The 15,153-nt window shown below is 51.4% G+C and overlaps 1 protein-coding gene across 1 annotated transcript in view; it reads left to right on the top strand.

Moving 5' to 3' along the window:
• The window catches only part of LOC125727856 (mannosyl-oligosaccharide 1,2-alpha-mannosidase IC), a 56,783-nt gene extending 42,236 nt beyond the window's left edge, over positions 1–14,547 (top strand). Inside the window, exons 4-11 of the mRNA XM_049004835.1 lie at positions 2,658–2,752; positions 4,767–4,890; positions 5,158–5,251; positions 6,545–6,660; positions 8,373–8,592; positions 10,493–10,665; positions 10,806–10,921; positions 12,728–14,547. Of these exons, the coding sequence (XP_048860792.1) occupies positions 2,658–2,752; positions 4,767–4,890; positions 5,158–5,251; positions 6,545–6,660; positions 8,373–8,592; positions 10,493–10,665; positions 10,806–10,921; positions 12,728–12,875 (1,086 nt within the window). The 3' untranslated portion in view covers positions 12,876–14,547. The remainder of the gene's footprint in view (positions 1–2,657; positions 2,753–4,766; positions 4,891–5,157; positions 5,252–6,544; positions 6,661–8,372; positions 8,593–10,492; positions 10,666–10,805; positions 10,922–12,727) is intronic.
• Positions 14,548–15,153: the final 606 nt, after the last annotated feature.

Raw genomic sequence — 15,153 nt, 5'->3', positions numbered from 1 at the left:
TTCCTTGGCTTAGAATAAATTGAAAATGCTCTGTGAGGCTGAATATTGTTAGAATCTTTGGGTTTTGAAAAGCTGTATATCTCTAATGTAACTCTAATATTGTATCATTATCATTATTATTACGTCTTGTTCTCTATCCTCACATGATCGCTGGCACCTTCCTTATGAAAGCCGACTCCTATTTTTGAAGGGGCAGAAGTCTATTTGCAGTGTTTTAGATGTGTATTAGTGCTAAAGGCTGGACCATGTTGACCGTTGCTTTGAATTTTATTTGGCCTTGAACGCAGAGGTCAGTGTTGAGCAGTCTGTCAGGTCAGGGCATAGAGATCCAGCATTCAGTCAGAACACTGCCGCAGTGAGATGCAGTGAGATCGCCAGTGAAACACAGCAGTTATTCAATGTGCAGCTTCTGAAAACAGCCTGAGGCTGTATGTGAGCTTTAAAACCTGGGGTGGGGAGGAAGGGAGGGGCAGCACTTTTGTAGGAATGAGTGTCCCAGTCTTACTGCACTGCAGGATGAAACAGTCAACATGCAAACTTTGTGCATAACTGAAGCAAATTAAATGCACCAAGCCGGGTGTAGGTCATCTAACGACACGTGCGTTTTTGCCTTGGGCTTGCCCTGATTTAACCCCCAAGCCCCCCCCCCGGGGGCATCAAAGCACAGGGGTTGAAGGACATGAGGAATCTATGACTGGGAATTTTTAAACAGCTTATGATTCCAGACAGCGAGTGACTTTAAAATCATTGTGTGGTGTCCTTTCATCCACCACCGCCATCCCGTTAAAGTTGATTCTGATTGCCTCACACAGGGCTTGCTTTTCTTTTTATTAAACCTCTCTTTTTTTCTTCCGCTTTGTAATTCCTCTTTTCAGCTGAGGGGAGAAGGAGAAGGTGTTATATGTGCATAAATGAAACTCAGTGGCCTACGTTGCATCACAAATGGAGACCCGAGTTTGCGGAGGCTTGTGTTTGCTGCAGGGGACACCGAGAGAGTCCTGTGTCCCAGCTGGTCCTCAGCGAGGGGAATGTGCCCCGTGTCAGAGCTGGGGTCTGCACAGCCCATTTCAGCGTACATGCCTGTGTGAGTGGCTGACTCAGCATTCTATTGTGTTCAGAATAAGACAGATTTCTAAACCCATTCGGGATTTTCAGGCTTTATCTTAAAGATGCTGAGCTGCGTCCCCGTTATGTACTTCACAAACAGCAAGCGTGTCTCTCACTAGTTTCATCACCATGCTGTCAAGTCATGTGACCGGCCCGAGCCAATCAAATCAGACCTGGCGTGAGGCAGAGTTTCCAGGTGATTCGGTGTTCCTGCAGCCATGACGGAATAGTTAGCAAGTTGTTTGTTACCTTAAGCCTGCTGAGAGTTCGTTTACACTTATTGTCCTTAATTGTTTGCATCTGGCAGCGTTTCCTGAGAGAGAACTTGGCTTGTGTGTGATGATCATTAGCTGTAGCTTGTTTAATGTCATCACCGGTCTGCTTTGACGCCGCGCCTTTGAAGGGGAGCTGTGCCGATCTTTCCGCTGGAGAAAGTCAGAGCTTTTGATGTTTCCACAGACTCACATTTGTACGATATAACGAAGGGAGGCAGTTTAGGTCACAGAGGCGGTTCTGAAATGTGCAGAGTAACTCACCCGGTTTCAATTCAGGGAAAAGCTGATTAACCTAAGCGTACAACGTGCAGGTCAGGCTCGAGGAAATAGTACAAGAACAGGGAGAATCCTGTGGGTTATCCAAAGATAACCTAGTAGAATCATCTGTACTGACGCCATTACAATGGTGACCCTTTTTCACAGTGTGGGCGGTCAACGACGTTCCTGATGTTAATGCTAAAAAGTGGGCGAATCACACGTCATCCCTGTGAAGTAGTGTGATGGAATTCATCTCCTGGCCTAATGTCATTCATGATTTAAATAATGCCTTTTTGGGGGAAACATCTAATGCTCGGCAGATGTTCTGCTGGTGGTGCGTAGATGGAAGCTAAGCCTGTCTGTTGGATGTCCTCAGGAATGGAGCAGCGCCTTCTGTCTCGCCAGTACTGGCCTACTTCTTTCTGGCATGTTCCGAACAGCAGACTGAGAAGGTGGTATCACGGTACTATGGTTTACTTCAGTACTTTCATCAAGTCAACCCCACCCCCTGCAACCTATGTTGCTTTAGAACGTACCATCAAAATACCGTATACCTCAGTATGATGTGGTATGTCAGTATGAAAAATTAGTGCCAAAGCCTAGTGGAGGGTTGACACAGGAAGTAGTGAAGAGGGTTGGTCATGTGACCTGGAGTAGGCTGCTTCTGTTCCTACACTTCAGCGCTGCCTGGCCCAGAGGAGGGGGCATTAACCCCGCCTCCAGATGAAGAGTAGCCATCCCCAGTGGCTCTGGGCAGCTCGGCCTGTTTGATTGTGCCGCCGCAGATCGCATGAAGAAGATAGCTTAAAATCCCGCCCAGGCAGCGCTGGCAGTCTGTTGTGCCCCCCAACCCCCACCGCTGCTGCCTGCGAGGTAATGAGGCGGTTTATCGTGGGCGACAGCGGGCAGCGGGGGTGGTCCAGTGCTGTGCCAGTCCCTGCACTTTTCCCGGTTAGCCCCCTTGCTTCGAGCCGCCGACTTCTCAAAACAAGAGCTCTGCTTCTGTCCCCCTTGCAGCTCTTCAAGAGGAAGGTACTGGAGCTGGGCGACAAGCTCTTGCCTGCCTTCAACACGCCCACGGGCATCCCACGTGGGGTCATCAACCTGGGCAGGTGAGTCGCAACCTCGCCCACATGCCACCCCCCGCCACCCTACACCACCATGTTCCAGCACAACCGCCTGGCTGCTTCTCTGACCCTACATCCTCGCGAGTAAAAGCGCTAATTGGCGATTTGTGTCCTGGGGGGTCAGGTTGGCGGCGGCTATGCGGATCGGGGTAAAGCAGCTGCCGCTCACTGCCTTTCAGTTCCTCTCGCTGTGCTTTCCCTCTCGTTGGCACCCCTGCCACCCACCTGCTCCCAATTAGCCCGCCAGCTCATTCGGACAGCTGCCGGCAAATTTAATTAACCGACCGCAGAAATGATTCCAGTTTGATAGGTAACGAGGGTCTGTGATCCAGATGGGCCAGAACCACCGTGGCAGTAACAAAGAAAAATCCGTTGCCTGTGCATCCCACCAGATGCACACTGTCGGACTGTGAATCTGTAAATCCCAAACACACACACACTCTCTCTCACTCACTCACTCGCTCATGCAAACACACTCACTCACAATCAGATACACACACATGCTGGGTGAGAAATTTCATTTATTCTCACCCCTCAGCCATCGGGACCAGATCTCCTCTCCACCTTCCTCTACCCAGAATGCAACGCGTGTTCTTTGGGCTGCGAGCATTGGCTGTGATTTTAGCCGCCTGACCCCCGTAATGGGCCTGTCTGCTCTGGTTAGTGAAGTCAGTGAACTAAGCAGGGGAGATTCTAGAATTTTTCAAGGTGGGAGGCATAGTTCATATGGCGGGACCAACCATCTCAGTAGCCAATGATATACTTTGAATCATTGAGTGACAGGGGAGGGGGCACTCTGGGGACCAATTGTTTGACTGGTGTAGCACTGGAGAGGTTGTTGGCTCCGACACCCTCCATGGAGACGGAGACCCAAGCTTCTCTTTGGCCCACCTTCATGGCGATCATCTGACCGTGTTCTCCACCCAGTACACGATGGTCCAGTCTTGGCTTCTTCTGTGTTGCTTAGTGATGCTGAAGTGGTGCTCAGAACCGCGGCTCTTCCCAGCACCTGCCTCCATGTCCTCAGTCCACAGGACACGGATCTGGCAGCCAGCCTTGGCTATGGTATCCCACTCAGTTACCTTCTAGAGGCTTGCCTTTCCTCTCGGTTTGGTCCAGATTGTTTTGAGCTGCATCGCTGGGCCGGCAGTTGTCTACTGACTGGGCTGGCGATGAGTTCTGGATGTTATTGGAGGTCAACGTGGTGATGAATCACATTATTCTGAATGTCACAGAACCCCCCCCCCCCCAATGGGGCAGGCAAGCTTGTGACCTTCTCTTGGGGGCCCTCTTCCGTCAACCCCCACCTCTCTCTCTATACTTCGATGCGTAATAGCCCCTTTTTCCTGTCCTCTGTGTTTCCTCTGCCTGTTATTAGATGGGGGTGGCAGGGAGGGGGAGGGATTAAGGCTACAATGGCAGAGGTGGGTGGAGCCATCGAGGTGGGTGGAGCCATCGCTCTGCCGCCGATTGATTTCCCCGCTGCACTCATGCGTGGCGCTTCGACTCGGGCTGCTAATCACGAGCTCGTCTCTAATGCACGTCGGGGCTTTTCTGTGTGCGTTTGCCGGTCTGGAAATGTTTCTCTGCCCCTTAATGCCGTATTTCAGCCAGATTCATGTTCCACCCTCCGGGAAAACTGGAGATACAGACTTAGCTGAGGATGAGAATTGTAATTCCAGGGAAATCGGGGAGGCTGGTCCAGCTGGTGCTTTTTCCCAATAATTAGCAAGTAGGCACGTTTTTAATTGTGAGGACCATCAAGTGACATTTACCAGGTCTGGCCCAGCCAAAGCACTGACAGTTGAGGCCGAGTTTGGGCAGACAGGCCGAGGAAATGGTGAGAAACTAATCGTTGTGGAAGGAAGGAGATCAGTGCCAGCCATCGCAGCAGGGTGTCCTGCTGGAAACTTAGCGGGAGGTCGGACGACGAGCTCCAGGGCACCAAGGGCTTCACGCGTGAGTGTGACGCCCCTGTCCCACCTCCACTCTGTTCCAGTGGCACCAGTTGGAGTTGGGGTTGGGCTTCAGCAGGCAGCAGCATCCTGGCCGAGTTCGGAACGCTGCACCTGGAGTTCGTCCACCTGTCTGAGCTCACGGGCAACCCTGTCTTTACTGAGAAGGTGAGTCATCCCATAATGCATCAGACACTTCCAGGAAGTTATGGAGGAGGCTGTGAAAGTTATAAGCAAGACACACTGATGAAACTGGCTCAGTCTGAAATCCTTGTTTTCTTTTAATGTCTCGCTTTCGATGTTGCATTGTTTCATCTACACAAAATACTTTGCTGTCACATCTACTGAAGGCTGTAATATTTGTCTCCAGGAGGCCCACAAGAGAAAAATGTTCAAGAAGGGTTTTCACATGCCTGCGGGTTTTTTATACTTTAGGTGATGAACATTCGGAAGCTTCTGAACAAAATCGAGAAGCCGCACGGACTCTACCCAAACTTCCTGAGTCCCGTCACCGGGAACTGGGTTCAGCGTGAGTATGGGAACGCCGGGATATCAGCGACTGCCATTAGTGGTGTACAGACTGAAAACAGACTGATCTAACATGACTTCCATTCTGGTTGCTGAATCCTTGAATCCTAGTGATCCCCAAACGTTCGATGTCCGCAGACTGGTGCACATTGTGCAAAAATGTCACAGGCTGGTGGATCAAACAGCGAGCCAGATTTAATACGTTTAAGCATGATATTGTGTGTGTGTGTGTGTGTGGGGGGGGGGGGTGCTTTTTACCATCCCAACATTTAATTTATGTAAAATAAATTTAAATTAAAATACTTTTTCCCCCACATCTTAGAAGTATATACTTAACTTTTGGAAATTAACCATCCCTAACTAACCCCCAGCGTTCTGCAGACCTACCCTAAACAGCATCCACTCTCTGTTACTCCGACGATTCCCCCGACCAGCAGAAACCTACCTGGCCAGCCGTAACTGGGATCGCAGCCCCTGCTGCCTGTTTTGCCTGAATGCAGTGGGACAGGCATCCAAGCGAATCACAGAGCCGGCGTTAAGACCCAGTTTCTCCCATCTGCGAGAGCGGTCCCACTTGCCAGCTCGTTTAATGCTGCACCGTAGTTACCGGGGAGACGGCCATGGATTGGCCGGAGCCGAAACATGGAGGGGGGAACTGGCGAGGCTAAAATCCCCACGGAGACCTCCGATTCAATGCTCATTGGAACTGAAAGCTCTCGTCTCCTATCCGTTCGATTTGACTCCGTCTCGCATGTTGTTGCTCCAGAAAATGAACCGTCTCGTATTCTCCAATGCGAGAAGCTTTTTGGACCGGAGACAGTTATTCAGCTTAATTGCTGGCCCGAAAAAGGATGAGCGATAAAAGGTTGAGTCTTATCGGCCAAATGCCTCGGGGATGAGGGAAGACCTGCCCAGATCTCATTGTGAAGGTCAAGCTGACGTCCAGCAGATAACCTTTTGTGGGCAGTTGGGGGGGGGGGGGGGGAGTCTCCCAGCATGCAGCCAGCATTTTAATCTGGGCAGAATGGTCGTGTGAGAGTAGCACACCCACCTTTTTCGGAGATGTTAAGGTCTCAGATGAACCATCATTTTCTGTACTGAGAGATCTTGTTTTCTGCTGGCCCTGACTGCAGCCCTGAATTGTAAAAAGCCATCTCTCCACTCCCAGCTATTAGCACCACCCATAAATTATGGATGGTTGTGTTGTGTTGTGTTGTGTTGTGTTGGCTTGGCTGAACCTCAGTGCTGCCCTTTGCGTACGCCAGGCTCAGGCCTCTCAATTTCCCTTCCTCAGATCACGTGTCTGTCGGCGGACTTGGGGACAGCTTCTACGAGTACCTCATCAAGTCATACCTGATGTCGGACAAGCAGGATGAGGAGGCCAAGAAGATGTATTACAGTGCGCTGGAGGTGCGAACCGTGGGCTGCTTTTGGGGGCGAGGGGCAGTAAGGTGGTAAGACCTGCACCCTGGGGGGTGGGACAGGTAGGGTGTGAGATGTGGGAGGGGTTACATGTGATGAAGTGAGTTATGTTTTTTTAAGATGCTGTTTGAATCTACTGATGCTGCAGAATCGGGTGCCTGGATCTGATGGTCCCTAAGATCATGTGATCTGTGACCTTGATCGACCTTCGATTTGATCTCTCTGCCATCCAGTCGAGCACAGAGCGGGAGGCAGAGTTAGTAGGGGGTGGTAAATACAGGCTATTATAGCCATAAAGGGGCAGCCCAGTGTGTTAGGTCTTTGGGGGGGGCCCTCACCAGGCCGGCGTGAATGATTCCATTGTGCTGGGAGGGAGTCTCTCTGTTTCCCTGCTTGTTATGTATCCAGCTGGAAGCATGGAATCGTAAGGAAGGAAATCATCTGTTTCTCAGAGCCATTCTAGAAATAATTAGCCCGGGAGCGTCCGGGCCGTTCCGCCCAACACTTCCTGCCCTGGTGCAAAAAGCAAATTCTAATGAAGATACTGTATGAGGCAACACATTATTTTCAATTATTTCACTCTATAATTAGCGCAAACAGGTTTTAATTAGGCGTGTGTGTTCCAGCCCTTGAGGAATGTAATAGTCCTATAATAAAATGAATTAATAATAAGAGAGAGATTCTGATCTCTTAAAAAAGCCAGAGGGCTCTCTCTGCCTGGCTGCAAAGTTTGGTCACTTTTTGACCTCTCTCTCCCTCCATCTCTGTTCATCTTCCTCCACCTTCCTCCCTCCCTTTCGATCTCCCTCCATCTCTGTTCATCTTCCTCCACCTACCTCCCTCTCCCTCTATCTCCCTCCATCTTCTTTTACCTCTATTCCTCTCCTTTCATTTCCCTACCTCCTCCTTTATCTCCTACCTTCTCCTTCCACCTCTCTCACTCCACTTCCCTCCATCTCCTTTCACCTCTCTTCCTCTCCTTTCACCTCCCTCCTTCCCCCTTTACCTCCCACCTTCTCCTTCCACCTCCCTCCATCTCCCTTTACCTCCTACCTTCTCCTTCCATCTCCCTTCACCTCCTTCCATCCCTCTCCACCTACATCCATCATCCCCACAGTCTCAGACAATGGTACTCATTTGGCGTCCCGTAATTCACACCTGGACCAAAATACAATTTAATCCAGACCCAGTGAAATCCATCCTGGCCCTGCCCCGCATTCTAGAAATTTTTTTCAGGTGCAGTGAACCTTGGCTTTGTGTTGCTGATGGAATTTGGAACTTTGGTGGAAAATAATTGAGCACCACTGTTCTACGATTTCGGGTAGTACCCTCCTGGTCATTTGAAGTGTTAGCAGTAGGGCCCTGGAGGGGAGGGGGCAGGGGTGTTAGAGGTGAGCCTTTCATGGGGATGTTCTGTCCTGACACAAAGCCCCAAGGCGGACGCTGCGCACCGGAGGTGCAAGCAAGTGGCTTGAATATGCAGATTTGTCGCATTTCTGGCGGGGAGAGTAAACACTCTCCCAAACGCTCGCTTTGAAGCACCGCGAGGAGAAAGACCTGTGTGTCAAGGAAATTTAAAGCGGCACACATACCCGCGTTTCCCCAGGCATGCTCCACCATGCGCAATGAGGGGGAGCTGTCCCTTTCAGGTAGGGGGGAGTGCTCCAGAAAGTCTGAGCTCTTGTCTTCCTGGCCCACAGGCCATAGAATCCAACCTGGTGCAGAAGTCCCCCGGAGGCCTGACCTACCTGGCGGAGTGGAGAGGTGGCATCCTGGACCACAAGATGGGCCACCTGGCCTGCTTCTCCGGGGGCATGGTGGCGATCGGCGCCGATGACGGGCGACCCGAGAAGAGGCAGCACTACCTGGACCTGGCTGCCGAAATTACCCACACCTGCCATGAGTCCTACAAGCGCTCAGGTCAGCGGGTGGGGCAAACGTGTGTCACATGGTTAGCGGGTGGTGGCCCTAACGGGACAGGTGTGCATTATATGGTTAGCGTCACATGGTTAGCGTCACATGGTTAGCGTCACATGGTTGGCAGCCCCCATCTCCCGCGGTGACTGCTCGCGGTGATTCTTCTTATCGCCTCCTTTGAGACGTGCCACATGCTGCATTTTTTAGAGTGACCAAACGTTCAGGAAGCGCCGCTCACTGTGCCTTGAGTGGTCGGTGCATCACGCCACGCGGACAGCCGAGATCAAAACCAGCGCGGCCGTAACCGTGGCGAGCCTGCCGGCGTGCGGCTTTGATCTCGTCATACCGCCTCAGCCCCGCTTCCCGGCCGCGTCTCTGCTCTGCTGGAGGTCATGTGACGCACCGCATTCTAGCTTCCGCCTGCACTTACCTTTGATCTGGCGGCTGTGTTACTTCTTGGCGGATAACGATCCATGTTTTACTGAGGGGGGGGGAGTGGAGGGGTAGCAATGGGGTGAGATGGGGGTGGGAGGGAAAAAGGGTACCAGCGGCTGCTTGGCATGTCCAGATTTTGGACCAGTGGCACAGATCTCGTTATCGGGGTCTCAGAGTTGCCATGGCAAGAAGGAGCCAAGAAAGAAGCATCTGTTTGCATACTGGGGGTTGGGAAGGAACCCAAGGGGTTGGTACGGCTTTGGGGGGGGGGGGGGGCAAGTAAAATAAAAAAAATAAATTAACATCAGTAGTCAGTCAAAATTTTGCAGCACGTTCCTCCCTGACTTCCATGAGAAACTTTGCAGCACAGAGTGAAACATTAGTTCCCCCCCCCCCAACACGGAACCAGACAGCCAGGGGTCATGCTCAGAGACGGCCGCGAGGTCACTGCAATCTCCCGCAGCTATGGGGGGGACAGATGGTCGGCGATTGCAGAGGGCAGCGGCGGTGAGGGTGGCGGCACTGATGAATAACAAAAAGGGGCCTTGGCAGAGGTAACAGTTGTTAGCATTTCAAAGGCTGCTGGGAGGGGGGGGGTTCTGCCTTTCATCTGCTAACGATCAGGGGCACGCGCTGACTCTCCACACCAGCAGTCGGGCGGGTTCCGTATGCACGCGGGTTCCCCATGCACGCTTAACTGGGAGGAGAAGCAGGCCCGTTCCAGGCTACAGGGTTCTATAGGAGACAAACCAGTCCGTTTCCCCAGTCCGGTGCCGGCCTGCTCACTTATCGCTCAGGCACCATTCTGTAAAAAGAAAAACACTCTCCATTCTTGGAAGGACTGATAAGTAAATCCGGTTATGGACATGTGCTCATTTACCTGATGATTTTAGCCAAAGCAACTTTTAGTAAATTGGGTAGACGGACGGACGGACGGACGGACGGACGGACGGACGGACGGACGGACGGACGGACGGACGGACGGACGGACGGACGGACGGACGGACGGACGGACGGACGGACGGACGGACGGACGGACGGACGGACGGACAGACAGACAGACAGACAGACAGACAGACAGACAGACAGATAGATAGATAGATAGATAGATAGATAGATAGATAGATAGATAGATATTATTCATCTTGAAGGTAATCACAGAGTCATTGTGCAGTTGCTCTCCTACTGCCACATCCCCCCCATTTCAGGAGGGCTTTTATTGGTGACGGTGTTTACTCCCCCCTTCTTGCAAAAGCACATGGCAGTTTCCGTGGACGCCCGCTGCCATTATGGGGGGCCGCGACGGGAGGAATATGACATCAGTAGGGAACCGGAACATGAGGTGTTCCAGACTCCTGGTCAGCAGGAAGATCCCAGTTAGGGGTTTGGACCCTTAAGAGGCTTGTAAAAGGGTTTGGATGGAACAGCTAAACCTGACCGTACCCCTGGTGTCTGTCTGTCCCTTCAGCCACCAAACTGGGCCCCGAGGCCTTCCGCTTTGACGGAGGCACGGAAGCTACGGCGACCAGGCTGAGCGACAGGTACTACATCCTGCGGCCCGAAGTCGTCGAGAGCTACATGTACATGTGGAGGATGACGCACGACCCCAAATACCGCCAGTGGGGCTGGGAGGCCGTGGAGGTGAGTCATGTGACGCGCGGGGTCACACAGCTGGGTTCCGCACATGGAGGGAGTCTGAGCGCGATACCGGAACCACCACACTCCTTCATTTGGGAACTCGCCATGATGTTAAATGACGAGCTGTGTTCTGCCCCCTACAGGCCCTGGAGCAACACTGCCGCGTGGAATCCGGCTTCTCGGGAGTCAGGGATGTGTACACCACAACGCCGAGTCACGACAACATGCAGCAGAGCTTCTTCCTGGCGGAGACGCTGAAGTGAGTGTCCCCGGCTCGAACCTTTTTTACAGGCCATTTTAGGAGGAACTCAGAGAAGCAGGTGTGTTATTGGTATCCAATAAGCCAAGATTCGTGAATAAAACTAAAAAAGTAAAATACAGAAACACACACACACAGCAGAAGAGAAACAAAAGGTTATAAAAAAAGAAACGAGTCTTGCTGACTCTCACATCGCATTTATAAAAAATATATACATATAAACAGATACTGCTGCAGCTGAATAATCACGCCGTAGGGCTCTTTAAAATGACTCAATTCGCCCGACACAGACGGCGTGAACACAGCTGGTACCCCTGGTGCTCATTAAGTCCACATGAAGAGTGACCCCCTCGTACTCACACTGAAATATTTAATTAGGAGAGTAACAACAACATCATCGGTCTTACTAAATAAGAGGCATAACTTCTAATGAATCATAAAAAATGTATATAAGTAAGAAACTACTAAACAATGCAACAAATAAGGGTTATATGATGGCCAACGACCCCGAACGCCCAAGATGGATGGATTGATTATACAACCCCGACAGAAAACTAATTAAACAGTTAATTATTATTTATTATGCTGCACCAAATAAAGTACAAATAAAATATTCAGCAGCTTCTGTTCCAAACCGATTACGCCTTAAATTATTAGTATAGTAACTATGCCAATAACCGCCCTATATGTCATCGCTAAAGCGGATCTTCATAAAGCATCATGTTGTTCAATGAGAACAACTGAGAGGTTGATTATTGTTCCCTGTGTCCCTCACCGCCTGTGTCCTCGTCCTCACCGCCTGTGTCCTCGTCCTCACCGCCTGTGTCCTCATCCTCACCGCCTGTGTCCTCGTCCTCACCGCCTGTGTCCTCGTCTTCACTCCCTGTGTCCTCCTCCTCACCGCCTGTGTCCTTGTCCTCACCGCCTGTGTCCTCGTCCTCACCGCCTGTGTCCTCGTCTTCACTCCCTGTGTCCTCCTCCTCACCGCCTGTGTCCTCGTCTTCACTCCCTGTGTCCTCCTCCTCACCGCCTGTGTCCTCCTCCTCACCACCTGTGTCCTCGTCCTCACCGCCTGTGTCCTCGTCCTCACCGCCTGTGTCCTCGTCTTCACTCCCTGTGTCCTCCTCCTCACCGCCTGTGTCCTCATCCTCACCGCCTGTGTCCTCCTCCTCACCACCTGTGTCCTCGTCCTCACCGCCTGTGTCCTCGTCTTCACTCCCTGTGTCCTCCTCCTCACTCCCTGTGTCCTCATCCTCACCACCTGTGTCCTCGTCCTCACCGCCTGTGTCCTCGTCTTCACTCCCTGTGTCCTCCTCCTCACCGCCTGTGTCCTTCTCCTCACCGCCTGTGTCCTCATCCTCACTTCCTGTGTCCTCATCCTCACCGCCTGTGTCCTCATCCTCACTTCCTGTGTCCTCATCCTCACCGCCTGTGTCCTCATCCTCACTCCCTGTGTCCTCATCCTCACCGCCTGTGACCTCATCCTCACTCCCTGTGTTCTCATCCTCACTCCCTGTGTCCTCGTCTTCACCGCCTGTGACCTCATCCTCACTCCCTGTGTCCTCATCCTCACCGCCTGTGACCTCATCCTCACTCCCTGTGTCCTCATCCTCATTCCCTGTGTCCTCATCCTCACTCCCTGTGTCCTCGTCTTCACCGCCTGTGTCCTCATCCTCACTCCCTGTGTCCTCATCCTCACTCCCTGTGTCCTCATCCTCACCGCCTGTGTCCTCATCCTCACCGCCTGTGTCCTCGTCCTCACCGCCTGTGTCCTCGTCCTCACCTTCTCGCCATCTGCCTGTGCAGGTACCTCTATTTGCTCTTCTCCGATGATGACCTGCTGTCCCTGGATGACTGGGTGTTCAACACAGAGGCCCACCCCCTGCCCATCATCCGGCGGAACTGCTCGCCGGAGCGGGGAGGGGCACCGGGCATCGACGCGACGGGACCTTAATAGCACAGACCACCAGCTTGCCCCCTCCCACGCCCCCTCCAGCTTGGTCCAGGCCGTTCCCTCCGACCTGCCGGCGGCTGGATGAGCCAAAGCCGCGAGGCCGTATTTCCAGTTCTGGGTCCCTCTCCTGCGAAGGACCTCGTCGCTATGCTGTGATCTTTTTTCCTGAGCCCGGATGTTTTGTCCTGCAGGGGGCGCCGGTATTATTTTCGGTGGACAATCAGAGACTTTGACAAGGAAATGGAAAAAAAAAACAAGAAAAATACTAAAAATAGAAAGCACCTTTTTCATTCCTTCCTTCCTTCCTCCATGAGGAAAACAATATTTGGGTGGCTGGCAGCCCTCAGTCCGGGGGCTCTCACAGAAATGGTGGCAGTACTGTCAGGCGGAGATAAACCACTGAGGCTTTTACGTGCCCCCCTCCTTCTCCCGGCCCCCCCGGGCCCCGTGCAGTGGTTTGGTGGATTCCTTCATGCTCTTTCTCCTTTTCGTAGCGCTTGTTATCTGACCAAAGGTTTACTCATGGTTATTAACATTTTATCTTTTCTTACTCAAAAATCACCCTCTTTTGTTGTTGCCGTTGCCTTCGGTGAATGTTGGCTTTTATCTGATGGGATTTACAGAATGTGAAAAACACACACTTTGAAACCTTGAATGAATTAGCTATACATATAACATTATATACGTATGTACTCACACACACACAAACACACACATACAAACACATACAGAAGGCTTCTGGAAGCAGGTTGCTTCCAGGTTCAAAATTTCTAAGACAGCAGTACACAAGAATATGGTGAAGCAGGAGACACTGGGAACGACCAGAAACCAACCAGGTAAAGGGCAGAAGCGACTTTCTAATGCCCATCTAACGCCCAGATGACCATCAACGTATCTGACAGTTTCTCATGAATCGGAGGATGACCTCAAGTGACCTTCAAAAGGAGTGGGAAACGCTAAGTGCAGATGTGAAGTGCAGTGTTATCGTGTCAAGCTTCTACAACAGGACTGCTAGGTCCCATAAAACAGGGAAGAAGCAGGCTGCAGTTTGGAGTCATTCACAGCCATGAACTGAGAAATGAGCGAAACGAAAAATTGTGCTGTGGTCTCTTAATGGTTTCCATGGCTGTAGAGAAGAGAATGTTTGCCACTCGTTGCACTTCTCACAATGTCTGTACTGGTTTTGACCTGACAGGGTGGGGACAAAGGCTTTATTCAGGTCAGTGTCATCAACATTGTCACTCACAGCCTTTCTCTCCAATGTCCTGCAAGCCGTCCATCACTGCAGGCGTCACCCGTACTGTGGAGCACACACACACACACACACACACACACACACACACACACACACACACACACACACACACACACACACACACACAGCTATAGATACCCAGGTCCGTGTGAATGCACCCAGTTATTGATCTATCTTGATTTTTTAAAAATGCACAGTTTTGTTTCTTATTATGCAATTCTTTGCTTTTTCATTTTTTCATTTTTTGTTGTTTTCCTCAGGTGTCTCTGTAAAAAAGTTAAGTTCTGAATCATGGTTACTATCGCTACGATAATTATTATTATTGTTAATTTCACCTTTCTTCTGTTGTTGAATATTTTCCTCTACTGGTGAATCGCTGTGCAGCTTTGTACATTTCAAACAAGATGGCTTTGTTCATTCCTGCCTGTCTGCCGTGCTTCATTCGCCGGTCTCCTGTAATGGGGGCTTTTGCGTTGTCCTGGAAACGCTGGTTTTAAGCGAAGTGAAACTGTCAGGTAGGTGTCTCACTCTTTATTTAAGGCCCATTGGCGAGTACGTGCGGTTCGATTCGGAACGGGCTCCTGAGACTAGATGGTCCGTGCACTTCTGCTCAGAAGGAGTCCGCGGATTGTCCTGCCGCTGCGGAAAGCATAAGGCCTTCCTGTCACCATCGCCGCCTTGCTGTGGGGGCTTTGCGGTTGTGGGGGGGGGGGTTTCGCTTAAGTGGAGAATCTTGCTCTGATGGGGGGTAGCGATGAAAGTACATAGTGGACAGACCGTGAAGAGATGGAAATGTTTATACATTGGGGGGGGGGGGGGGGCGGCTCAGTCGTTGGCTGCTTCAAGGAGGGAGGTACCAGCGTGCTGATGTTTAATTCTGCTCAGGTTCCATTCAGGTTTATCTCAATGTACGATGACTGGACGCAAACGAGGGTCTTTGACACGATCAAAAACTGGACTGGGAGATGCATTTACGGATTTTGGCGTAGGAAGTTCTGCTCAGCGGACATGCAGTAGTGCCCC

Source organism: Brienomyrus brachyistius, unplaced genomic scaffold, assembly GCF_023856365.1.
Source record: "Brienomyrus brachyistius isolate T26 unplaced genomic scaffold, BBRACH_0.4 scaffold121, whole genome shotgun sequence".
In the NCBI taxonomy this organism is placed as follows: domain Eukaryota; kingdom Metazoa; phylum Chordata; class Actinopteri; order Osteoglossiformes; family Mormyridae; genus Brienomyrus; species Brienomyrus brachyistius.
This window is presented reverse-complemented; position numbering and strand designations above follow the sequence as displayed.